General features: G+C 56.5%; 1 protein-coding gene across 3 annotated transcripts; it reads right to left on the bottom strand.

Moving 5' to 3' along the window:
* Window positions 1-6296: 6296 nt before the first annotated feature.
* FRMD8 (FERM domain containing 8) lies at window positions 6297-24324 on the bottom strand (the record flags this gene model as incomplete). Of its 3 annotated transcripts, XM_080695552.1 has the most annotated exons (10): window positions 6297-6415; window positions 9205-9400; window positions 12660-12803; window positions 13453-13576; window positions 15897-16121; window positions 17913-18079; window positions 18188-18246; window positions 18388-18489; window positions 22350-22517; window positions 24240-24324. In XM_080695552.1, 10 exons carry the CDS (start codon window positions 24322-24324, stop codon window positions 6297-6299), a joined length of 1389 nt encoding a protein of 462 aa, XP_080551678.1. The 3 variants fall into 3 exon arrangements, with proteins under 3 accessions (XP_080551678.1, XP_080551679.1, XP_080551680.1); XM_080695553.1 differs by lacking the exon at window positions 18388-18489; XM_080695554.1 differs by lacking the exon at window positions 22350-22517.
* Window positions 24325-26527: the final 2203 nt, after the last annotated feature.

Raw genomic sequence — 26527 nt, 5'->3', positions numbered from 1 at the left:
TTGCAGAGGGCCTCACAAATTGCTGAAGCTGGCTGTGAACTTGCGACTTCTGTCTCAGTCTCTCAAGTACTAAGATTACAAGCGTGCACTGCCACGCCCAGTTTACAAATTATATTTATGTTAAATAGCTTAATATGGGAGCCGGAAGTGTAGGTCAGCGGTAGAGTACCTTTCCTGCATGCTCAAGGCCCTGGCTTCTATCCCCAGCGCTGCCAGAAAGAAAGCTTAGAATAACTGGCGGTGCACCTGTGGGGGATGGAGGCGCTGAGAGGGGCCCAGACCGCTGCGCAGCAGGAGGGCCGGCTGGGCAGGGTCGGGACTCAGCTCCTGAGGTGCAGGGGAGCGGAGGGAGATGCCTGGCCGCAGGGTGTGCCTACCGCACCTCCTGATTCCCCCAAATAGCTCTGGCTTTAAATACTTTGACTTCATTTCACATAAGAACTAAGAACTCAAGGCAGGCTCTGTATGGGATGTGGATCCTGATTGATGGGCGGCTCCACTCCCTTTACCAAGCTGGGGAAGCCCTGGACGAGGTGCTCACGCGGCCTGGGACCCCGTCAGGAGAGGGCTAGGAGTCAGGGCGCCTGGTCTGAGTGGGGCTGGGGTGCAGCCTCACACCCATGGCCCCCCCCATTCTGTCCTGGCCTGTGACAGTGTATCCAGACTGCCTGGACTGGGTGGGGTGGTTGGTTCCCGGCTCCGGCCTCTGCTCCGGGGCTGGAGGAAAGGGCAGGCTCAGCTGCCCCCTGGTGGTTGTAGCTGGACTCACACCTGGGGCCAAGCAGAAAGCTGATGGAGCAGGTCTGGTCGGTTGGAACCAGTCTTGCAGCTTCAAAACAATGTGCTAGCTGGGCATGGTGGCACACAGGCATGCAATCCCAGTACTTGGGAGGCTGAGACAGGAGGATCCTGGTTCTTGGCCAGCCTCAGCTACTTAGTGAGGTCCTCCGCAACTGAGTGAGACCCTGATTCAAAATAAAGAATAAAAGTCAGGCATGGTGGCGCATGTTTGTAATCCTAGCATTCGGAAAGCTGAGACCGGAGGATCAGTTTGCTGACAGCTTCAGCTACTTAGTGAGGCACTTGGCAAGTTAGTAAGACGCTGTTTCAAAATAAAGAATAAAAAATTGGAGCCGGGCGTGGTGGCGCACGCTGGGCAGCATTCGGGAGGCTGAGACGGGAGGATCGCGGTTCAAGGACAGCCTCAGCTACTTAGGGAGGCCCTTTGCAACTCAGTGAGACCCGGCTTCAAAATAAAGAATAAAAAATAGGGCAGGGGGTGTAGCTCGGAGGTCGAATGCCCCTGGATTCCATCCCCAGACCCGCAAAAAAAAAAAAAAAAAAAAAAAAAAAAAAAAACAACCACCATGTGTCCTGAGACCCATTCTGGGTGAGTTTGGGTTGTCTAAATGTGGGCTGGATTTGGATAAGGAGGACGTGCCTGGTGGCCCTGGAGGCCTCCTGGCCAGGAAGCAGGACACAGCAGTGAGACTCTTGTTCCAGGCTGCACCTCTCTGGGGTTAGGCACCCTGTTCTCGGGCTCAGGTCACAGCCAGGTTCCAAGCCCTGGCTTTGCTTCAGCCCCTCCAGGGCTTTCTCTGCTCACTCCCCACCCTCCCCAGCTCTGTTCCTTGGGTCTCTAGTTGCGCAAGGCTGGCTTTTCTGTAGCGGGTACTGGTGTGCAAAGTGGCTGGTTTTCCTGGTCACTGGTGTTCCCATCCCACTGCCTGACAATCTGATGACCTTTTGGGCAGCTGGCTCCTGCCCAGGCCCAACCACTGGCTCTGCCCTCTCCTTCCCAGCTTTATCCCTGTCCCCTGAGCCACAGCTTCCGGTCACCCTGCTGTGGCCTTTCGAAATCAGCAGGGCCTCTGTCTTCCTACGGGACAGCGGGAAGGCCTTGCAGCAGGGCAGGGCCCGGGCCGGCCTCTTGCTGGGCTGCAGTGGTGGCCAGCTCGCTCCAGGTGGCTGGACTGCAGGATTCCCAGATGCCACCGTCGGGGTAGGAGAACGACCCGACCTGCCCCAGCCTGGGAAGGGGCAGTGAGACCCCTGTGCTGACTGTCCCGGCCACCTTTGCCGGGGTGCTGAAGAGCTAGGGAGCACCTGGGGGCCATGAAGCCCTTGCCGCGCTACACTGAGTCCCTGGGCGGTCTTGGTGGCCAGGTCTCTGCTGGCCTGGGCTCCTGGCTGGTCAGGCCGGCAGGGAGCAAGTCACCTGCCACTCTGCGCAACCCAAGGGTAAATGGCATGCAGCAAAACCCCTGAAGAACCAGGCGTGGTGGCGCACACTGGCAACCCCAGTCCTTGTGAGGCTGACATAGGATCGCGAGTTCGAAGCCAGCCTTGGCAACTCAGCAAGGTCCTCAGCAACTCAGTGAGAGCCTGTTTCCAAATAAAAAACAAAAGCTGGGCGTGGTGGCGCATGCGTATAATCCCTGAACTTGGGAGGCTGAGACAGGAGGATCGCACAGGTTCAAGACCAGCCTCAGTTACTTAGTGAGGCTCTCAGCAACTCAGTGAGACCCTCTTTCCAAATAAAATATAAAATAGGTCTGGGAGTATAGCCTGGAGGTAGAAAGCCCCTGGGTTCTACCCCTAGTGCAACTAAAAACAAAACAAAATATAAAATAGGTCTGGGAGTACACCACTGAGGTAGAAAAGCCCCTGGGTTCCACCCTAGCACCACACACACACAAACAAATAAATAAAATAAAAAAATAAAATAGGGCTGGGCATGGTGGCGCACGCTTGTAATCCCAGCATTTGGGAGGCTGAGACCGGAGGATCACGGTTCTCAGACAGCCTCAGCTATTTAGTGAGGCTCTCCGCAACTTAGTGAGACCCTGTTTCAAAATAAAGAATAAAAATCAGGGCGGGGGGTGTAGCTCAGAGGTCAAATGCCCCTGGGTTCCATCCCCAGACCCGCAAAAATAAATAAATAAATAAATAAAATAAAATAGGGCTAGAGGTATAGCTCAGAGGTAGAATGTCCCTATGTTCAATACACAGTATAAAACAAAACCACTCACCTACTTAGTAAGGCCCTCTGCAATTTAGTGAGACCCTGTTTCAAAACAGAGTTAAAAATAGGGCTGGGGGTGTAGCTTGGAGGTAGAATGACCCTCCCTGGGTTCAATCCTTAGTACAAAAAAAAAAAAAAAAAAAAAAAAAAAACCAACCCAGAAAACAAAACAAAACCTTAGCAACTTAGACCCTGTTAAAAAAAAAAAAAAGCTAGGTGGTAGGCAGAGTGGCACATACTTGTAATCCTAGTACTTGGGAGCCTGAGACAGAGGCTCTCAGGTCAGAAGCCTGCCTTAGCAATTTAGACAGATCATGTTTCCAAATTAAAAAATAAAATAGGGGAGGGAGCATAGCTCGAAGGTAGAATGCCTCTGGGTTCAATCTTTAGTAACCCCTACCAAATAAAATAAAAAAGGGTTGGGGTGTAGCTCAGAGGTAGAACATCCCTGTGTACAATCCCTGGTATCCAGTACCACCGAGAGAGGGAGAGAGGAGCCAGATTGAACAAAGGCCCCGAGGCAGAAGGCAGGTGTTCTAGAAACAAATGTAGAGCTGGGCGTGGTGGCGCAGGCTTGTCATCCCAGCACTCGGGAGGCTGAGGCAGGAGGGTCGGGATTTGCGACCAGCCTCAGCTACTTAGTGAGGCCCCCCGCAACTTAGTGAGACCCTGTTTCAAAGTAAAGACTAAAAACTATGGCTGGGGATGTAGCTGGGAGGTAGATGCCCCTGGGTCCCATCCCCAGTACTGCAAAGGAAAAAAGATTTTGTGGGTGGAACTGGGGGTCAAACTGGGGACATTTTACTTCCAGGCTATGCCCCCAGCCCTTTTTGTATTTTCAAACAGGGTCTAAATTACTGAAGGTCTCACTAAATTGCTGAGGCTGTCCTTGAATCTGCGATCCTGTCTCAGCTGCCCAAATACATCACCGTCCCCAGCTCCAAACTGGGTCTGTGGGGCACTAATGGCCTCCGGCTAGGCTCAGGGGCCAAGAGAGGCGGGCACAGGGATCTGCAGAGTACCCCAGGTGACCCCAGAGCCCTGCTGGGCTGTCTCTCCCTGGGTGTCCCTGACAAACCTCCAGGACTAGAGAACTTCACCGTGGCTCAGGCTGCCGGCCCCAGGGCTGCACACCCAGACACAAACCTAGCATAGGCCTAACAGGCTGTAATTAACACGCCCCCAGAATTCTGTATCATAAACCACTCCAAATTTTGCTAGAAAAACAGATTTTATTATTAAGTCACATGATACAAAAGAATGAGGTCATTCAGAGGACATTTAGTAGAAGAGCACTTTGTCCCAGAGTAGGCAGAGGTTAAGGCACAATGGATGCTTAGAAACTTAAGCGTGGAAACACATCATCTGTGTACACACCCAGGCGCACACTCGACCACACCCCACACGCCAGCCCATCAGATAAGGGCGCACCTGGAGTCCACAGTCAGTGGCCCCGGGCCCAGGGCCTGAGCCAGGCGTGGGCTGGCAGCTCAGTGAGGTCACACACTCCAGGAGGGGAGACGAGCGGGGCACCTGACGAGGCCCTGCTGCTGGCCATCCAGAGGATGAGCAAACGCCAGGCCTCTTCTTCCCACTTTTTTTTTTGTTTTTTGCGGTACTGAGGATGGAACCCAGGGGCATTCAACCTTCGAGCTACACCCTCATTCCTACTTTTTATTCTTTACTTTGAAACAGGGTCTCACTGAGTTGCAAAGGGCCTAAGTAGCTGAGGCTGTCTGCAAAACATGATCCTCCAGTCACAGCCTCCCGAATGCTGGGATTATAAGCGTGCACCACCACGCCCAGGTCCACTTTTTTTTGGTACTGGGGGTTGAACCCAGGGAAATTTTACCTGTGAGCTACAACCTCAGCACTTTTGTGTGTGTGTGTGGTACTGAGGATGGAAACCAGGGGCATCCTATCTCCAAGCTGCACCCCCAGCCCTATTTTTTATTCTTTACTTTGCAACAGGGTCTCACTGACTTGCAAAGGGCCTAAGTAGTAGCTGAGTCTGTCTGTGAACAGCAATCTTCCTGTCTCAGCCTCCCAAATACTGAGATTACAAGCATGCGCCACCACGCCCGGCTCCCTTTTTATTTTGAAATGGTCTCACTAAGTTGCTGGGGGGGGGGTTGCTAAGTTGCTAAGGCTGGCTGTGAACCTGCCATCCTCCCGTTTCAGCCTCCCAAGCACTAGGATCACAGGCGTGTGCCACTGAGACGTTTCTTTCCACTTACTCACTGACAAAAGCAAAGTGCAGAGAGGTGGGCCCACTCAGGACATCTGGAGGAAACATCTGGAGCTCATGGGCCACCGGGGGAGGTGAGCGATCTTACACGTGGTACATAAAAGGCTCACGCTTCCATGGTTCCCTGGGAAGGAATGACAGACCAAAGCCTGGTGTCACCCTGGCCTGCGTTCCTGCAGGCAGCCCAGGAAGCCCCGCCCTGGGGCAGAGCTGGGGAAAAGCGAGCCCAGCATCTAAAGTTCTTCCTGTCCAGTGGCCCCTGGGGAGCCCTGCAGCTTAGGGAGAGCCTCGGGACGGCGCCTGCCTGCTTGGCGAGTTTACAGCTCCTCCAGACCAAAGCACAGACGAGACTGACCCTGAACCGGACGCCCAGGCGCCAGCGAGGGCAGGCCGCCTGTGCCTGCGGAATGACGAGGGGCGCTCGGGGAGTTCTTCCCAGGATGGAGTGTGGGTCTGGAGGGCCTGCTAGTCATCATCCTGTCTGGCTCCTCTGGTCCCATTCAGCCAAGACCTCCCCTGCTTCCGTGTGGTCCAGCCCTGGGAGGCCCTTCTACCTCCCGCAGCGACAGCCGCCTGGCAGGTGGGGTGGAATGCCACAGAAGAAATATGAGGTGTGGTCACCGAGTGCAGGGACAGAGCACAGTCCAGGGAGCCCGCAGGGCCCAAGCCCTGACCCTCCGCCCGCCACCGAGCCGTGCAGTCCTCACAGCAGGGCTGCAGCCTCCTCCAGGTGGCACGAGGTGCGTCTGTGGGTGGTGGGGGAGCTGGACCCCATTTGGCGGTCCTGGACAGCGGGGCCCAGAGTCCAGGCGAAGGAGGTCAGGCTGCCAGAGGCCCTGCGGAGGCCCTGGTCAGCTCCACGCAGCCCGCCACTGCCCCAGGGCAGAAGCACAGAGGTCACCCCGGTCTGACAGTGAAGACTAGAGCGGCCAGGCAGCCTTGCGCCCGCTGAGATCCCAGCTACAAGACCACTGCGGCCGGGCCGGGTGCTCCCCAGGCGCCCTCCTCCTGCCTGCGGCGGCCTCAGCCCTGCTCCAGGCTGTCGGTGGGCTGCACCACGGTGTAGCTGCCCTGGCCCGTGGACAGCTGCCGGCTGAAGAAGGACGTGGTGCGCTTCGGCTTCACCCGCTTGATCCCCTTGCCTGCGTGGGAGCGAGAGGACGCGCTGAGAGGAGGCGGCCCCGGGCCTGGGCCTGAGTGCCGGCACCTCCCAGGGCGTTTGGACTGAACCCCCTTCAACCCTGTTGTCCTTCTGGGCCTGTCCCCCACCCCAAATCCTCCACGAGTGACGGGAGGGAGGGACACGTGGCCACCCTCAGAAGCCCGGCAGTGGCCTTGGCTTTGAGGCCGGGCCAGCCCTGGGTCTGAGGAACTTTCACCAGAACTCACTCAACTAACCAAAACAGCCAGATCCCTGCAACACGTATAGCTGACCAAGGGAGCGCAGCCAGACCCAAAGCGTTCTCCTGAGCTAACGGCAGGCCAGGCGATCAGGCCTGCAGCCAGCCAGCCACGGTGGGTGCGCCTGCAGCCCGTGACGAAACGGACTTCACCAAGCCCAACCCCAACCCCACTCTACTCCTGAAAAGAGCATCAGATCCCACACCGCGAGAACCCCTCAGTACTGTCGAGCCCATCAAATAACACACACAGGAGGGAAAAGGCGAGCAATCCATAAAGGAATGTGACTGAGCACATAAAATGCCCAGCTCCACCGTATTCAAGCACCAAGCCAGGTCCTCTCTGACGGCTTCTCTGCCAGGAGGGGAGCGCGGGCACCGTCTCTGTGGAAGCTGACCGGCATCCAAAGCCCACCTAAGCCATGCCTACCCTGGGACCAGCAAGAGCACTTTTGGGGGTTTACTGCAAGGAAACAGATCAGATTCTAAACACAGAATTAGCTATAGGTGTGTTGTTTGCAATAACTGAAAACTGGAAAGAACTGTAACGTCCAAAAGTAGGAGATTGGGGAAAATGACTCTTAGTTCTTACAAGGAAAACCCCTGCAGGGTAAACTGATACTACAGGAAAAGGCCGGTTTCTCATTATGAAACTACTATTTACTTATTTATGTATTCATCTGTACTATGGTACTGAGGGTGGAACCCAAGGCCTACCTCTGGCTATACTACCTCAGCACTATTTTTTATTTTTTGGAAACAGGGATTCATTAAAATTGCTAAGGCTGTCCTTGAACCTGTGATCCTCCTGTCTCAGTCTCCCAAGTACTGGGATTACAGGTATGCATCACCATTCCTGGCTTCAAACTTTTTTTTTTTTTTTTTTTGCAGTACTGGGGATGGAACCCAGGGACATTCTACCTCCAAGCTACATCCCCAGCCCTAGTTTTTAGACTTTTTACTTTTGAAACAGGGTCTCACTGAGTTGTAAAGGGCCTTGCTGGGCCGGGTGTGGTGGCGCACACTTGTAATCCCAGTGCTTGGGAGGCTGAGACAGGAGGATCGCACGGGTTCGAAGCCAGCCTCAGCTACTTAGTGAGGCTTTCAGCAACTTAGTGAGACCCTGTTTCCAAATAAAATATAAAAAAGGTCTGGGAGTATAGCCCGGAGGTAGAAAGCCTCTGGGTTCCACCCCTAGTACCACCAAAAAAAAAAAAAAAAAAAAAAAAAGGCCTTGCTAAGTAGCTGAGGCTGTCTGTGCACTACAATCCTCCTGTCTCAGCCTCCCAAATGCTGGGATTATAAGTGTGCACCACCAAACCTGGCCAAACTATTATTTAAATGTAGAAATTATGGCTGGGGTGAAGTTTGGTGTTAAAGTGCTTGTTTAGCATGTGTGAGGCCCTGGGGTTCCATCTCCAGCACTAAAATAAAATAAAAAATAAATTAAGCCAAGTGTGGTGATACTCAGCTGTAATCCCAGTACTTGGGAGGCTGAGACAGAAAGATCAGAGATTGGAAGCCAATACAAGCTATACAAGCTAACTTAATGACAACTTGTTTCAAAATAAAAAATAAAAATGGGATGGGGGACTAGCTCAGAGGTAGAATGCCACTGAGTTCAATCTCCAGTGCCACAATAAATAAATAAATAATGTAGATTTAAGTTATTGCGTTAAAAAAATAAAACCTTTTGGGTTACCCACTCTGGGAACCCCTCCCCGTTGGGGAGCTTTTCTCTCTCTCTCTCACAGGTCGTGTTAGCTTTGAGAGAAGGTGGGGTGAATTGAAGGCACTTGGCCCGGGATACACTCGGGTAGTGACCTGAAGGCTTCCACTGGACATCAAGGTCGACCGGGGCTCCTAGAGGTGACCTACACTTCTTTTCTGGCAGATTGCGTGGACTCTGGGAGAAAGCAGCTTGCAACTGAAGGCATTTGGCTAGGGCTACCCTCAAGTATTGTCCTGAAGGCAGCTGCTGGACATCAGAGCCCCGACAGCCCTTAGGGGTGTTTTGCCACTTCCCCTATTCCTTTTCTGGCAGATCGCGTGGACTTTGGGGAGAAAGCAGCTTGCAACTGAAGGCACTTGGCCCAGGCTACACTCGGGTAGTGACCTGAAGGCAGCTGCTGGGACACCAGAGCCCTGATGATAGTCCTTAGGGGTGTTCGACCACTTTTTCCTATTCTCTGTTTCTTCCAATAAACCTTTTACTCCCCTTAAAATAAATAAATAAAAAATAAAAAACCTTTTGCTTTGGAATAATTTACATTCACACAGCTACGCCTTCAAGGAAAGGCGTTGGGTGGTTCCCACATCTCACATTCTGCTATGGTGGACAGAGTCCTCCTAACTGAGAAGGGACAGGAAAGGGCCTCAGGGCGTCTCTGCTCTCTCTGCTCCTGCCCCTCCTGTGTCTGACTTGCTCTGGAACTGCTCCGGAACTGCCCCCACCGCCCGTGGGTCCTCCCTACGCTGCCGCTCCCCTGGCGTGTTAAACACGTGTGGCGTGCAGGCGATGGCCGGCTCACCGTCTTCCACGTAGTCAATGGTCGAGAGGTGCTGGATCCGGCTGCACACCACGCTGCCCTGCCTCCGCAGCTTGGGGCGCTGCGTGGGGGGCTGCGTGGGGCTGGAGTGACCGGCCGTGCTCTCCGGGGGGGCAGCGGGCTCCGCGGTCTGGCTCAGCTCGATGCAGTATTCGATGAGGCTGCTCATCAGCTCGGCCTGGTGAGAGGAGGGCAGCGTGAGGCCGCAGCGCCAGGCCGGCTGCCCCCGGTGGACGCGTGGGAGCCAATTTGGGAACAGACACCATTTTTAGAGAGAGGAGAGAGGAAGGGGCCTGGGGCTGGGGAGGTGTCCCCACTTGGGGTCCCCAGGTCTGGGAAGGGAGGTGGGAGCAGATGGGGGAGACCAGCTGTGGGGGGAACCCTGGGGGGCTGGGCTGGAGGGCCTGCGGGCCTGGATGCCGTCATGCGGGGGTGGCACCTCTGAGCACATTCTTTAAAAGTGACTGAAGCCTTCTCAACAGATTTGAAACAGCGCACACATTGACATTAAGAGTGAAGTGGCCAGACGTCTGGGACGGGGCTCCGAGGGAGCCACAGACAGAGGTGTCAGGAAACAGGTATTTAGTGAGCACGCTCTGCATGCCAGGTGCTGCACAGGGACTGGGGACCAGAGGAGCAAGGGCCCTTCCACTGCCCGCCTTGTGTTCTGAGGACGGGACCCCAGAGCTGAGGACTGGCTGGCAGACTGGGTCCCTGCCTCCTGCTGGCCCCATGGCCCCTGGTCCAGCCCGAGCACCCAAGTGTGGCCCTCTCAGGGAGGACAAGTGGGCAGGAGAGAGCTGACCCAGGCTGAGGTTGAGGCCACGGTCTCCCCACACTGTCCTCTGCGCACAGTCTGCATGACCCTCCTCCCTCAATGGAACAACAGCTCAGGCACAGCTTCCCAAGGAAGATCAAATATAGCTCTTCAGCTGGGCGTGGTGGCACATGTCTGTAATTTCAGTACTTCAGAGGCTGACAGGAGGATCGCAGGTTCTAAACCAGCCTCAGCAACTCAGTAAGATTCTCAGCAACCTAGTGAGCCCTAAACAGAGCTAGGAGTATAGCTCAGAGGTAGAAAGCCCCTGGGTTCAATCCCTAGTACCATAAAATAAATAAAAAGGGGGTTAGGGATGTAGTTCAAAGGTAGAATGTCCCTGGGTTCCATCCCCAGTACTGAAAAAAAAAAAAAAAATCCACGCCGGACGTGGTGGCGCACGCTTGTAATCCCCGCGCTTGGGAAGCAGAGACAGGAGGATCGCGCAGGTTTGAAGCCAGCTGCGCTCGCTGGCTTAGGAGACCCTGTTTCCAAATAAAAATGTAAAAATAGGTCTGGGAGTGTAGCTCGGAGGTAGAAGGGCTTCCAGGAACCCCAGTACCACCACCAAAAAAAAAAAAAAAATCCAGCCAGTGCAGGATGTGGTGGTATCTGCCTACTATCCCAGCTATTTGGGAGGCTAAGGCAGGAGGACCACAAGTTCGAGGCCAGCCTGGACAACTTAGTGAGATCTGATCTCAAAAACAACAATGCCAGGCGTGGTGGCGCAACGCTTGTAACCCCTGTGCTTGGGAGGTGGAGACAAGAGGGTCACGCAGGTTCGAAGCCAACTTCTGCTGGCTTAAGAGACCCTGTTTCCAAATAGAGAATATAAAATAGGTCTGGGAGGGTAGCCCGGAGGTAGAAGGCCCCTGGGTTCCATCCCCAGTACCACCAAAAAACAAAACAAAACGAACAACAACAACAACAACAACAAGGTCTGGGGGAGTAGTTGAGCGGTAGAGTGCCCTGGTTCAATCCTCTAGTACCACCACCCAAAAAAGAACAACTCAAACACCTGATGCTCTTGAGTGGGTGAATAAACAACCGTGCATCTGCACAATGAACTGGAGGAGGAAAAGGACAGGGGGCTGTGGGCGCAGCTCAGCAGTGGAGCACAGCCCTCGCCTACGTGAGGCCCTGGGTTCCATCCCCAGCCCTGCCAGAAAAAAGAAAAAAAAAAAGAATGCATTGATGTACCAAACAATACGATGAGTAATCTTAACAGCATGATGCTCAGTGAAAAGAAACCAGTCTCAAAAGGTTGCGCCAGAGCCGGGCGTGGTGGCGCCTGCCTGTAATCTCAGTATTTGGGAGGCCAAGACAGGAGGATCACAAGTTCGAGGGCAACCTCAGCAATTTAGCAAGGCCCTCAGCAACTCTGAGACCCTGTTTCAAAACAAAAAATAAAGCAGGGCTACAGGTATAGCTCAGAGGTAGTAGAAGGCCCTGGGTTCAATCCCCTATAACACACACACACACACACACACACACACACACACACACACACTCTCTCTCTCTCTCTCTCTCTCTCTCTCTCTCTCTCTCTCTCTCTCTCTCTCTCAAAAAAAAAAAAGGCTGAATCAGGCATGGTGGTACATGCCTGTAATCCCAGTACTTGGGAGGCTGAGAAAGGTAGGTCCAAGGCCAGCCTCAACAACTTAGTGAGACTCTCAACAACCTAATGAGACCCTGTTTCAAAAATCAAAAATAAAACAGGGCTGGGGTGTAGCTTGGAGATAGAATGCCCCTAGGTTCAATTCCTAACACCATAAACAAACAGGTTGCATACAACAGACATACTCAAGGGTGAGCACAGTTCATCTATCCAACCAATGGTGAGCACTTGTGTTGTTTCCAACTTTTTGGAGACCTGAGATGTGGATGGGAGAGAAAATGTTTCTTTTGCTTTTGCAGTACTGGGGATTGAACCCAAGGGCATTTGACCTCCGAGCTACACCCCCAGCCCTATATTTTTATTCTATTTTTTTTCGGGTCTGGGGATGGAAACCAGGGGCATTCAACCTCCGAGCTACACTCTCTGCCCTATTTTTTATTCTTTATTTTGAAACAAGGTCTAAGTTGCGGAGGGCCTCACTAAGGAGCTGAAGCTGGCAGCAAACCTGCGATCCTCCTCAGTCTCCCAAATGCTCAGATTACAAGCATGCGCCACCACACCCGGCTGAGGATATGGGCTTTGGAAGATGGGAGTCCCTAGAGTGTACTGTGTGCTGAGAAGAGGAGCCTCACAGTGCCTGAGAGGGCTACTGCAGGGAGGGTTCTGCCTGAGGAGAGGGCCGGGAGGCTGCAAATGGAGGCTGGGTGGAAGGCGCACTGTGGAACAGAAACAAGGTCTTCACCCTTCTCTGCCCGCTCCTCACCTGAGCACTGAGACCTGGAAAAACTACACACCAACCTCACAGGAGCCCGACAACAGGAGGTGGCAGTGCAGCTGCCCACAGCACTGGGCAGGCCCCAGGGAGAGGCCGCCCCAGCCCCAGCCCCAGCCCCAGGCCCCAGCCCCAGCCCCAGCCCGGAGCAAGGTCTGCAGGGCGGGCGTCCCTCTCCACAGCCCCGGGGCTGCTCCATCTGCTCCCAGCCAGCCTGCCACCTTCACTACCTGCTTGGAGTAGATCCTGAGCAGCTTGTTGACAGGCATGCCCTCGCTGTCCCCATCAAACTCCAGCCACAGCACAGACTCCTCCTCCTCGGGGGCGGTGTGGTCCCAAGACAGCTCCTGGAAGCACAGGCCCAGCAGAACATGCTGGCCGGAGGGAGACCCAGTGTGAGGCCAGGGGCCCTGGCGGGAATGTGTGCCTCGCCAAGGCCGAGTCTTAAGTCCTTCATGCGTCTCTCTAGGGAGAAAAAGCCCAACTTTCACCAACGTCCCACAGGGGTTAGGGCACAGGGAGGCTGAGGACCCTATTCCTCACTACTGCCTTCCAGGAGGCAGGTCCTGACAGCAGATGTCAGCCAATACTCTTCGCCAGCTTGGGGAGGCCCTCCTGCCCAGCAGGGAAGCCATGGCTGCACAGGGAGGGCTGAGACACCATCATCTACACTGGCAGAGGTGAGCCAGCTGCCAAGTGCAGGATCAGCAGGGCTTGGGACACGTGCAGAGGGCTTCCAGCCCAGGGGTCTTTCTGGAAAACCACCAGCTGGTCTCCACTGGCCAGGCAGGCAGCCAGGCACAGCTGGACTCCCTCCCACCATGGCCTCAGCCAGCCTGGTGCAGCAGGCAGAGGAGCCAACCCAGGGAAGGCGTCAGGACGATGAACAGCCCCGGAGTCAAGAGAAAGCAGGTCACTCCCGGACTGCCCACTCAGCCTGCTCCCAGCTCCCAGCACTGGCTGCAGGGTGCCAGCTCGCCTGGGCGGGGCTCCCACACCCTCTCACCCCGCTGAGACTGGTACCTTCTCCCGGTTGTCGATGACATGCACACCATCCAGACTGATGGCCACAGTCACTGGCCTGCGCCCGCCGCGGTGCAAAAAGCCTTGGGCTGGCTTGTCAATCTCACCGTGGAAGAAGGCACACCTGGGGAGGGGCCGAGGTCAGCTCCCTCTCCAGCACCTGGCAAGAGGGGGCCCACGCCGGGCCCTCAGAAACTAAGCTGTCTGGGGAACCAAGGGGTAAACAGAAACCTGTCCCAGAAGATGCAGAAAGGAGTGAGAGGTCAGTTTCACAGGACAGTGGCATCTGAGCGGGTCCTGCAGGATAGGAGGGCACGAGCCAGGCAGCACATGGCAGGTGGGCACTGAAGGCAGCAAGACCTGGCAAGCTGCATTCAGGAATGGCCAGGCCACACAGCCCGGCTGCCCTGCCCAGGGGAAAGGCCCTCCAGCAGCAGGGACCTGCTGGGACACAAAAGGGCTAGCCAGGCAAGGTGGCGCATGCTTGTAATCCCAGCACTTGGGAGGCTGAGACAGGAGGATCACAGGTTCATGGCCAGCCTCAGCTACTTGATGAGGCCCTCCCTGTTTCAAAATAAAATAAAACAAAACAGGGCTGGAGGTGTAGCTCAGAGGTAGAATGCCTCAGAGTTCAATTCCCGGTACCAAAAAAAGAAAAAAAAAAAACGTTGAGGGCTGCCAGGGAGCTGCTTTCTAGGTTTAAGACTGAGAAGGGAAGCTGGGCGTGGTAGTGTACACTTGTGGTGGTGTACACTTGTAGTCCCAGCACTTGGGAGGCTGAGACAGGAGGGTCACCAGTTTGTGGCCAGCCTCAACAACTTTTGAGGCCCTCCACAATTTAATGAGACTTTGTTTCAAAATAAAAGAATAAAATGGGGCTGGAGGTATAGCTTGGAGGTAGAATGCCCCTGGGTTCAATCCCCAATACCACTACACACACACACACACACACACACGGGAGTCCGGTGGTGGCACATGCCTAAAATCCTAGCACTTGGGAGGACGAAAGAGGATAGCAGGTTTTTGTGTGTGCGCGTATGGCATTGGGGATTGAACCCAGGGTCATTCTGGGATTACAGACATGTGCCACAGCACCTAGCTTCCTTTAACTTTTTTATTCTTTGCAGCAATGGGAATTGAACCCAGGGGCATTCTACCTCCCAGCTATATCCCCAGGCTTTTACCCCCACCCCCGTGGTACTGGAGATGGAACCCAGGGGCATTCTACCTCTGAGCTACACCCTCAGCCCTCTTTTTTATTTATTTATTTTTATTTTTTGGTGGTACTGGGGATGGATCCCATAGGCCTTTTACCTCTAGGCTACACTCCCAGACCTATTTTATATTTTATTTGGAAACAGGGTCTTACTAAGTTGCTGAGAACCTAAGTAGCTGAGGCTGGCTTTGAACCTGTGCGATCCTCCTGTCTCAGCCCCCCAAACGTAGGGATTACAAGCATGTGCCACCATGCCTGGCTATTCTTTATTTTGAAATAGGGTCTCACTGAGTTGCAAAGAGTCTCACTAAATAGCTGAGGCTGTCTGTGAACCCATATACTCCTGTCTCAGCCTCCCAAATGCTGGGATTACAAGCGTGCACCACCACTACTGGCTCCCAGCCCTATTTTTTATTATTTATTTTGAAATACAGGTTCACTAAGTACGGAGGGCCTCACTAAGTAGCTGAGGGCCTAAGTAGCTGAGGCTGGCCATGAACCTGCAATCCTTCTGTCTCAGCCTCCCCAGTACTGGGATTGTAAACCTGCGCCACCACACCTGGCACCCGGCTTCCTTCAACTCCTCTAGTGCACATATAACGCCAAAGGCGTGGTGCCTCCACCTTGGACCCCTCCCGACACTGGTCAAATCTCAGCCCTTCTTGTTCTGTTCTTTGTGGTCCTGGGGATGGAACCCAGGGGCATACTCCTCCAAGCTACACCCCAGCCCTAGTTTTTATTCCTTATTTTGAAACAGGGTCTCAATATGTTGCAGAGGTCCTCACGGAGTATGAGGCTGGTAGCAAACCCTCGATCCTCCTGGCTCAGCTTCCCAAGCCCTGGGGTTACAGGCGTGCGCCATCATGCCCGGCTCCATCTCACCCTGTCATTACTACGGGTCCTGGCCCACCCACCGCCCCTCCACTTGCCCAGCTGCCAGCAGTGCCCCTGTGCAGGCGGCCCTCTTCCTCCGCCCCAGCCCTGCACTGAGCGTCACCACGCAGAGCTCATGCGGTCTCGGGCTCACCAAGGTCTCTCCAGTGTATGTGGAGTGGCTGGCACACAGTAGGTGAGCAAGCGCTGTCTGCTGTACGCTGCCCGTGAGAGTGAGTGAGCTGATGAAGGGAGAGCAGGCCAGGCTGGTGACCAAGGGACCATGGCCGGTGGGAGGAGGCCCAGCCAAGGGCCCCAGCCCCAGGACAGAGCTTGTGAGGGTGGCGCTGCTCACCCGTAGAAGGGCAGCTCGTGGCACTTGAGGAGGTAGGCGCGGTAGTGGGGGCCCAGGGCGGCCTCGTGCACGCTGTTGCCGCCGGCCAGCTCCTGCACCTGGCGGTAGGCCTTCAGCAGGCCCTGCTCGCCCGCCCCAGCCTTGGCGCCGCGGCCCCGGAGAGCAGCAAAGAGGCCGTGGCTGCGCTTGCAGAGGTGAGCAGGCAGGAAGGAGTCCAACTTCTCCCTGGGGAAGGAGAAAGGAGGTGGGTGCTGACGGCCCTGCCAGAGGTGCCAAGGGCTTAGCGTGGGGCACACACTCACGGCAGGCAGGGTTTGGTGGGCGCCTTGGGGACCAACAGGGCATCCGAGCGCACCAGGGCCCCCGCACAGTGGAGGCGCCCGAGGTCCCTGCCCCGCACGCTAACTGCCAGAGACCCCGCTGCCTGCCCCCGCCCCCACCTGGTGTGCAGGGCCCATCCCAGTGTGGGGGTGGGAACGCCCTTAGGATAGAGAACAGGGCGCCCAGAGCAGAGACAGAGCTGCTTCTGAGCAGGGCACCGCGTAAGAGGCCTGGGACAGACATCGGACCCGACACAGGGCTCACTCCCAGGCCCTCCACAGGGCAGGCCCTCCAGCCTGCCCCCAGCCTGGCCTCTGTGCCCACGGCACAGCACAGCAGGACTGTGATGGCCAGGCTCTCTATGACCAGCCCAGTCATCATCCAGCGCCACACTCCTACCCTGCTCTGTCCTTCCTGCCAGGCCAGGGCGCCCTCTGCACGGCCATGGTCTTCACACGGCCTGGCCCTGACTCCCTCCCTCCCACTCGACACCCTGGACACTCATGGAACCTCCACGGTGGCAGGGGACAAGTACAGGCACCATCAGGCCCAGTGTTCACCCCAGAAGAGACGTACCACCTTAAGCACCCGTGGTGCGCTGGACCATGGGAACAGCCCACCTCCCTCCGCGCAGGGCCAGGTGTGCCGTAAGGCCCGCGGAGAGGCCTGAAGGGAAGGCTGGGAGGCCAAGAGGGAGCCCGAAGCTGCCGCGGCAGGGACAGCACTGCGGGAGGGTTTCAGAGCAATGTCTGTCCACCGAGGCTGGACACTTGGCATTTCAAGGCTAGGGACTTTTATTTGGTACTGGGATTAAACCCACAAGTTTTCTACCTTTGAATTATACCCCCAGCTGTTTTTTTTTTTTTAATTTTAAAACAGGGTCTTGCTAAGTTGCTGAGGATCTAAGTTCCTGAGGCTGGCCTTGAACCTGTGATCCTCTTGACTCAGCCTCCCAAGTACTGGAATTACAGGTATGTCTCATCTTAGGGAAATTGTGTGTGTGTGTGTGTGGGGGGGTACTGGGGATTGAACCCAGGGACATTCTACCTCTGAACTACACCTCCAGCCCTATTTTATTTTTTGTTCTTCCCAAAGCTCTCAGGCGCAACTGGGCCCAGGGTGGGCCTGCCCGGCTCCAGCCATCAGCCTGACAGGTTCCCACCCCTACACGAGGCTCTCCCCTCACCCACACATGCAAGGCAGGGCTGGAAGCCAGCGCCACTGGAGTATCTGTAACCTTAGGCCTATGCCTCAGGGAGCTGAGAGCCGGCTGGTATGCTGCCAGGCCGACCACCCTCACTCCTCAGAGGCCTGCTGGTCACCTGGCAGGGATGGGCCTCTTGCGGGAGGGTTGGGAAGCACAGTTGGCCTGCTGAGTGTCAAGGGAATGAGGCCCCAACCCTGGGCCTGCAACTCAACTGGACCGTTACTGTCACCAGAGAATCGGTATTTGATGGGTCCCTGACTGTGACTCCCAAGAACAGGGCCAGACTCCTGACTCAGCCGGAGGCTGGGCTCCACCCCATGCACATCTGGGTCCTCTGAGGCTGTGCACTGCACTCAGTGGAAAAGAAGGCTCAGAGGCGGCGGCCATGCCCGAGCTGCAGCGGCAGTGAGAGGGCCAGGCCGTGCCTGCCTTGTGGGACCTGGGGCCGCTCCCCAGGGCACTCCTGCCACGGCGCACACTGCCCTCACCTCAGAGCGCAGGCGGCCGGCTGTCCAGGCTGGTAGGGCCCGAGCTGCACACGGCACACCAGGGCGCCCAGCGCCTCGCAGTCCTCCACGTCGCACGGGTACCGCGCCGCCAGCACGTTGCCCTTGGCTTCCTCGTAGAGCAGCCGCAGCACCTCCTCATCCTGGATCTGTGGGCCAGAGGCTGCTTAGCTGGGTCCCAGCGAGGCGCGAACGTCCGGGGCCTGGGGACACAGGCACACGGGACCTGGGTGGCGCTGCCCGGGCTCCTGCCTCACCTGGATCTCTCGCCGCTTTGGGAAGAACACATTTCTTCGGAACTGCAATGAGGGCTCATCTGGGGAGAGAGGCTGGAGTCGCTGCCTGGCCACCGCGCTCCACTCCGCCCTGCCCTCACCCTGGGCAGGAAACGCTCACAGCGAGAGCCGGCCCGTGAGGGGGCTCCCTGCCCACCCCTCCCTGCCCGCGCACCACTGACCCACGGCCACGTCGTCGTCGGGGGCGTCGGTGAAGCGCAGCAGCAGCTCCGGCCACTGCCGGCCCAGCTTGTAGGGCTGGTGCTTGGGCTTCAGCTGCACCTCTGCAGAGAGAGAGGGGACAAAGTCACGAACCGCGGACCAGGGGCCCCGCCCCGCCCGGGACACGGCCCGCTGAGAGGCAGTCACAGCCAGCGGTGACTGAGCAGGTGCCACGCGCGTTTACCCTGCAGCAACCCTACCCTCTACCTCGCCCAGAGGTCAAGCTGCTTGTCCAAAGTCACACAGTGAAAGGACGCTGCTGGAGCTCGCTCCAGGATGGGGGCGGCAGAGGAACCCAGAACTGCTCCCAGGAGCAGAATTTGGGATTGGGGACAGGGCCTTCCCACCCTCGCCAGTCTCCACCACACGGCCAATGCCCTGGCGCTCTGGCCTCTATGGCACACCTCCGGCTCCTGCCTCCTGGGCCTCACGCCTCGGGCCTCTGCAAACGCTGTTCCTGTTTCCTGGGACACAGGGCTGGCCGGCACAGATCTTAGTTCAAGGCCATCTGCCCTGGACCCCTGACTAAGGCCGCCCTTCGGGAAACTGGCTACCTCACCATCACACCAGCACTGGCTTGCCACCATGCAACGCTCCCTGCCCAGTGCACATACCGCTGCGGGAGCCCGTGGGCAGGAGCCACGGGGACTGTGTCTGGCCGGCACGCAGGGGCTCTCACCATGGACTGTGCACTGACCAAGCACCCGGCTCACGGCCCCTCAACTCTGGGCTGCTGGCCCAGGGTGACAGGCAGCTCCACTCTCAGGCCAGGGCTACCCGCTGACAGCGGCCGCCTGGGGCGCTGCCCTCGAGAGGAGCTGAGCCGGCGGCGGATGCAGGATGGGCAAAACGCCCCTCCCTCTGCCCCACAGCTCGCAAGGCTGAGCACCTCCTGCCAGCCTAGGCAAAGGGGCTCGTCCCCGTTCTTAGGATCATCTGGACCTTCCCCGGGGACCCCGACCTGGATCCCAAACAGCAGCCACAGCCTCCAAAACGGCCTCCCTGCCTCCAGCCTTTACATCAACCCAGCCAGCTTCTCTAGTTCATTCGTCCTTCCTCCCTCTTTTCCCTCCCTCCCTCTTTTTCTTCTTTCTTTCTTTCTTTCTTTCTACTGGGTTGAACCCAGGGGCATTCTACCTCCAAGCTAAACCTCCACCTTTTTCTTTTTTTCTTTTGAAACAGGGTCTCACTAAGTTGCTAAGGCTGTCCTCAAACCTGCGACCCTCCTGTCTCAGCCTCTCAAGTACTGGGATTACAGGCACCACCACACCTGGCCTTGTCCAATCACTTTTTTATTCTTACTTTTTGTGGTACTCAGGATGGAACCCAGGAGTATTCTGCCTCTTAGCTACACCCTCAGCTCTATTTTTTATTCTTTATTTTGAAACAGGGTCTCACTGAGTTGCTGAGGGCCTCACTAAGTAGCTAAGGCTGGCCACAAACCACAGTCCTGTCTCAGCCTCGCAAATGCTGGGATTACAAGCGTGCGCCACCACACCCTGGATCTCCAATCACTTTTTTCTTTTGCAGTACTAAGCATGGAACCCAGGAGCATTCTACCTCTGAGCTATACCCCCATCCCTATTTTTTTATTCTTTATTTTGAAACAGGGTCTCACTGAGTTGCAAAAGGCCTCACTCAGTAGCTGAGGCTGTCCTCGAACCGTGATCCTCCTGTCTCAGCCTCCCAAATGCCAGGATTACAAGCGTGCACCACCACGTCTGGCTTCCCATCACTTGTGATTCACATTTCCCAGCGGCTCCACAGCCCTCATTACTCCAGATATTTGGCCCCACCATCTGCCCCCCTCCCTGTCGGGGCATCAGGGCTGTGATCAACCACTTCACAGTGGGAACCGAAGCCCACCAAGGGACAGGGCTGCTCCAGGCCACCACGTGGCTGTGGCTACACAGGAGCAGGGCTGTTTCCCAAGCCTCCCTCCACCACGCTTTGAACGTGAGGCACTCCTGAGGGAGGGCTCCATCAGCCCTCTTCCGCTCACCCCAGCGTCCAGACACTGCCCAGCACCAGGGGAGCTTTGCACATCCTGTGGATGAACAAGGTAACGACTTGCTGGGACCCACTAGACATGCTATGGCGAAGGGTAGACCTGGGGACAGGATTTCCTTCCTCCTGCCTCCACTCTGAGCCCCAGCAGACCAGAAGATCCCTCCAAGAGACCGTGACCGTGTGAACCCTGAGGTCCCGCTGGCTTCCAGATGTGGCCTTCCTTCCTGGAGCCCTGTCCCACCCAGTGACGGAGGCATCCAGAAGTCCAACCCTTACCAAGACACACTGTGAAGGAATCCCTACCAAAGCACACAGACGAAGGAAGCCAAGGAAGCACACGCTGAAGACTGGCTCCTCAGGCAGCACCTTCCGCCGGCCTCGCTGGCACCCCCAGCCCCGGCCCCTTACTGCTTCGCCCAGTCAGCTGTGGGGAGGCCCAGGATTCTGGAGGCCCAAGGCAAAGCTAAAGCAGCCTTTCAGCCTCCCAAACCAGTCTGGGAACAATGTGGGTGTTGACTGTGGCGCAGCCTCGCCGCCCTCCTGGAGGGGCCATGCCACACAGAAGGCCATTCAGTGTCAGGAATGCGAGGAGAGGAGGAGGGGAGCTGCTGCCCAGGGCACTGGGCGCTTCCGGAGGACTCAGGGGCCACCCCCAGCTTTCCAAAGACACAGCCAAGGGCCCACAGTCCCACCAGCAGCCCAGAGGGCAGGGGAGGGGCTGGGCTGGGCGTGGGAGGGCCAGAGATGCTCGGCAGGAAGAGGGGTGGGCGGGAGCCCTAGAGCAGCTGTGCAGGGAGGAGCCAGGAAAGGGCAGAAGGGAACGGGGGCCGGGGGTGCTGGGAGCTCCCTCTCTTCTGCCAAGCCTCTGGAGATTCTGCCTCCTGGGTAGAGACACAAACCCTGTGGCCTCGGGAGAGGAGGTAACCACTGGGGGCCCCAAGGCCTGACCGGGCTATCCTGTTCACCCCCGCCCCCACGCAACCAGTGCCCCCTTCTTGCTCCTATTCCTCTACAACAAAAGGAATATTGAAGCTCAGAAAACATGTCTGGCCCTGGCACCCATTCACTTCCCCAAATGTTGGAATGGGGTTTCCTCTCCCTTCCCCCTTTCCTGTCCAAGCCAGCAGGCTCAGGGACCCTCCTCACCCGGGGATCCCTGGCCCGAGGGTCTGGAGAGCCACTGCCCCTCTTCACACCCACCCGGGCCCAGCCTAAAAGGGCAGATGAGGGTGGCCACAGGGCCGGAAGCCAGGGAGGACTGGGGCTGCCATGCACAGAAACAGCGTCCCTGCTCTTTTGGCCCTCCCCAGCCTTAGCCAAGGCTTCACTGTCGGGGTGCTGCTTCCTGGGCCATGCCCACCCAAGGGAAAGGACGCAGGCCAGAGGCCGGCTACCTCAGTTCAGTCTTGGTCCTAACGCTCACTGATCTCTCTCCTCCAGACCTCGAATTCCTCTAGGCCTGGGCCACAGGGTACGATGAAATGGTCCCTGGAGTGTGGCCAGGGACCTGAGCCCCTCCCGCCCTCTCCCATAGCCTTGTTCGTTCGTTCTTTCTTTCTTTCTTCTTTTCTTTCTTTCTTTCTTTCCTTCTTTTTTGGTGGTACTGGGGTTCCTGGAAACCCTTCTACCTCCGGGCTACACTCCCAGACCTATTTTTACATTTTTTATTTGGAAACAGGGTCTCCCAAGCCAGTGCGCGATCCTCATGTCTCTGCCTCCCAAGTGCGGGGATTACAAGCATGCTTCACCACGCCCGGCGCCCTGTTCCTTCTGAAGTCCCAGGTGAAGGACCCCTAGGTCCCCTGAAAGAGCTGCGCAGCGGGGGCAGGAGCCAGGGGGCTGCCCCTCCCGGCACTGGTCCGCACCCTTCCTTCCGGCCCTCCCACCTGGGCTTCTCACCGCCCAGCCTTACCCAGCAGAGGGGAGACAAGCCAGAGTGCGAAGGCGTCCAGGGCGATGTCTGGGAGCTGCAGGACCTCCCGGACTGCACGGTGCAGCTCGTGGGCGCTGAGCAAGGGCAGGTTCTCCACCGCCAGGGGCACCACCGAATCGTCGGCCAGGTACACCAGCACGTCAGCTGCTGCAAAGGGGGCCAGGCATGGGCAGCTGATGCCTGCTGACAGGCCAAGCAGGCACCCTCTACCCCTCCACTCCAGAGGCAGAGCCCCAGCATCCCCAAAAGCCCTGGTTCAGATCACTGCTTACTGGGACACTCACAAGGCCCTCAGCCAGAAACCCTGCAGCTCGGGCCCAGACACCTCTGCGGTTCAATTTAGAGCTAGCCCTCCACTCCTCTGCCAGCTCCAGGCATTCTTCTGTGCTTCTACCCTAAACTAGAACATTCCACAGGTGGGGAGCCAGGGCAGAACTAGAACATTCCACAGGTGAGGAACCGCAGCAGATAAGCTGACCCATTCTGAACCACAGCAGTCAGCTTATCAAGCCAGGAGTGGGGAAGGCTGATGGCCTGCAATTTTCCTCAGGCAAGAATATCTTTCTCTGGTCCAGGCTAAAATGAGAATAAAGCCACTCAGGTCAAAGAAATTTCCAGGTCTAGGCTCCCTTACCACTCAGTAGGCCTCAGGGGCCAATACTATAACCTTCCAAGACAGCCTTAAGCAAGCTAGGGAAAAAGCACCCAAACAGAAGATCCCTCCTTTGTGACAAAATACAGGACTCCCATTTGGAGCCCAGAGCCAAAGGGCAGCCAAATTCACAGCCCCATCCCTGGAGCCCCAGCACAGCTGGCTGACTGGATCAAGTCAGTTTAAATATCAGCTGCCTTATCTGTAAAAGGGCACGTCCCTCCCTCAAAAAGGAGCTATGAATCAAGGAATGTAGCATATCTCTTCTGCTCCAACAGCCATCTTGAGAGAGCAGAAAATCATCTCCAGGAGCCAGGCGTGGTGGCGCACGCTTGTAATCCGAGCATTGAGGAGGCTGAGACTGGAAGACTGGGGTTCGTGGACAGCCTGAGCTACTTAGTGAGGCCCTCTGCAACTCAGTGAGACCCGGTTTCAAAATAAAGAATAAAAAATAGGGCAGGGCTGGGCGTGGTGGTGCACGCTTGTAATCCCCGCGCTTGGGAGGCAGAGACAGGAGGATCACGCAGGTTCGAAGCCAGCCGCATGCGCTGGCTTAGGAGACCCTGTTTCCAAATAAAAATATAAAATAGGTCTGGGAGTGTAGCCCGGAGGTAGAAGGGCTTTCAGGAACCCCAGTACCACCAAACAAAAAAAAAAAAAAAAAAAAAAAAAGAAGGGCAGGGGTGTAGCTTGGAGGTTGAATGCCCCCTGGGTTCCATCTCAATGCCCGAAAAAAAAAAGATCATCTCCAGGAGGCCGAGCTTCAGCCCCAATTTCCAGGCAGAGAACACGGAGGCACCGAGGGCTCAAGCTCATACTCACTGGCGGGCTCCAATAACCTGTGACTTAATCTCTGCAGGGCCCAATTTCCTCCCTATAAAAGGATAATGATAGCTGCTTTTAAAAGGCTGTTTGTGAGAAAGACATGGAACAAAGGGAGTAAAGGTGTTACTTCTTTATTCTTGTGGTCTCACTTGGGTTTCCCCCGGCTAGGAGACACGTGCCTATCTTACAAGTGAAGAGGAGAGGAATTCAAGAAAAGTATCAGCTCGGTGACGGAGCCCCGTCCTCTGACCTGTGAGAGTATGCTACACACCAACGCACCTTCCTTATTTACTATACAAAATTATTCTTAGTAAAAGAGAAAACAAGCCAGAGCCACGTCTCCAGGGCTGGGGTCCCAGGAGTATGGAGGGGAGAGGAGGGTAGGGACCCACCTCGGGCTCCCACGGAGGACACGCTGCTTCGGTGGGACCGCTCGGCGGGGCCGGGCTGTGCGGCATTTCCTTCTGTCCCGTCCATCTGCAAAAGGAGAGAGTTACTGGGGGTCCAAAGGGGGACCGAGGGTCTCCAGCTCTCAATGAGGAAAGAGTAGGGGTCCCGGGCTGGGTGTACAGGCTGAACTACCTGTCGCGAGAGGCAGACCAAGTGCGCAGACTGGAGGCGGGGGTGTCCCCGCGCTGACCGGGGGTCGGGCTGGTGGGAGGGGTCAGGCCGGGGACGTTCAGAGACGAGGGTCGAAACGCGCCCGGCCGCCCAGGAAGGGCGCAGCGACCCTCGGCCCGGAGCGGGGCCCGGGAGCGGAGCGGTGGCCTCACCTCGCAGGGTCTCAGGTCCCGCCGCCCGAGGACAGAATCCTGCGGTGCGGCCGGCCCCCCCGGGCAGGCTCGGACCCCACCACCCGACCCGCCACTGCCGGGACCCGGCTCCAGCGGCTGGGGCGGCGCCGCGGAAGCTGCGGCGGGAGGAAACGCAGCGCGCAGGCCCCGCCTCCTCGACGCAGGAGCCAATTGCAGCCCAGGAGTGATGCGCACGCGCCCTGCCGGCGCCACGGGCCCGCGTCCCCACCGCAGGCCGGCAGGTCTGGCCACGCCCCCCGTGTGCGTCACGGGCCCGCCCCACCCCCGACCCGCCACTGCCGGGACCGGGCTCCAGCGGCTGGGGCGGCGCCGCGGAAGCTGCGGCGGGAGGAAACACAGCGCGCGGCCCCGCCTTCTCGATGCGGGAGCCAATCGTAGCCCAGGAGTGATGCGCATGCGCCCTGCCGGAGCCGGGGGCCAGCGTCCCCACCGCAGGCCGGCAGGTCTGGCCACGCCCTCCACGTGCGTCACGGGCCCGCCCCACCCCCGACCCGAGTGAGCCTAGGCAGCTTCCCCATCCACCGCGCTAGCTGTTGACCCAAGTGACAGGGTGTGGCAAGACGCCAGAAAACCCGGAATCTCAGTACTTGGGAGGCTGAGACAGGAGGATCGCCGGTTCGCGGCCAGCCTCTGCTGCTTAGTGAGGCCTTCTGCAACTTAGACCCTGTTTCAAAATAAAGAATAAAAATAGGGCTGGGAAGCCGGGCGTGGTGGCGCACGCTTGTAATCCCAGCATTCGGGAGGCTGAGACCAGAGGATCGCGGTTCGCAGACAGCCTCAGCTACTTAGTGAGGCCCTCTGCAACTCAGTGAGACCCGGTTTCAAAATAAAGAATAAAAAAATGGGGCAGGGGCTGTAGCTCGGAGGTTGAATGCCCCTGGGCTCCATCCCCAGACCTGGGGGGAAAAAAAAAAATAGGGCTGGGAGTGTAGCTCAGAGTTATAATGTCCCTGGGTTCGATTCTCAATATGGAAAAAAAGAGAGAGACGAGGAGATTGGGCTGGATGAGCCTCCAGGACCCTTCTCACTCTCACGCCTGCTGTCTCTGTCTGAAACCCTGGGAAGACCCGGCTTCAGCCGGGAGTGGTGGCTCACACTTGTAATCCCAGTACTTGGAAGCCTGAGATAGGAGGATCACAGGCTTGCTGCCAGCTTCAGCAATGTTGTGAGGCGCTCTGTGACTTAGTGAGACCCTGTTCCTTTGTGTGTGTGTGTGTGTGTGTGTGTGTGGTACTGGGGTTCCAGGAAAAAAAACATCTACCTCCGAGCTACACTCCCAGACCCATTTTTTATATTTTTATTTAAAATAAATAAAACACAGTCACAAAAAATAAGAAATCAGATGCTTTCCCTAATATGTGAGAGTTAGGGAGAAAAGAGGAGCAAACAAGATAACCTAAAGGAAGAGAAAGGAGGGGGAAGAGAAAAATCTCTAAAGCACACAATGTACTTAAGCATGTCGAAGTCAATCACTTAGCCAAGCAGGGAAGGGAGGGACGGGGAGAGAATGGGGTGGTATTTGGGTAGGGGTTAAATCAGCGATGAGTACATGTTTGTACACACAAGTTTTTTACGCCAATAAGTTGTATGAATATAATGCACCAATAAAAAATAAATAAAAATTAAAAAAATAAATAAATAAATAAAACAGGGTCTCTTAAGCCAGAGAGGCTGACTTCGAACCTGTGTGATCCTCCTGTCTCTGCCTCCCAAGCACAGGGATTACAAGCGTGCGCCACCATGCCCGGTCAAGACCCCGTTACAAAATAAAGAATAAAACAGGGCTGAGGGTGCAGCTTGGAGGTACAACGTCCCTGGGTTCCATCCCCAGTACCGCACACAGGCACCTTGTCTTTCCAGGGTGC

Source organism: Muscardinus avellanarius, assembly GCF_963383645.1.
Source record: "Muscardinus avellanarius genome assembly, chromosome: 1".
NCBI lineage: Eukaryota > Metazoa > Chordata > Mammalia > Rodentia > Gliridae > Muscardinus > Muscardinus avellanarius.
Note: the sequence above shows the minus strand (reverse complement) of the source record. Positions and strands in the feature narration are given on the sequence as shown.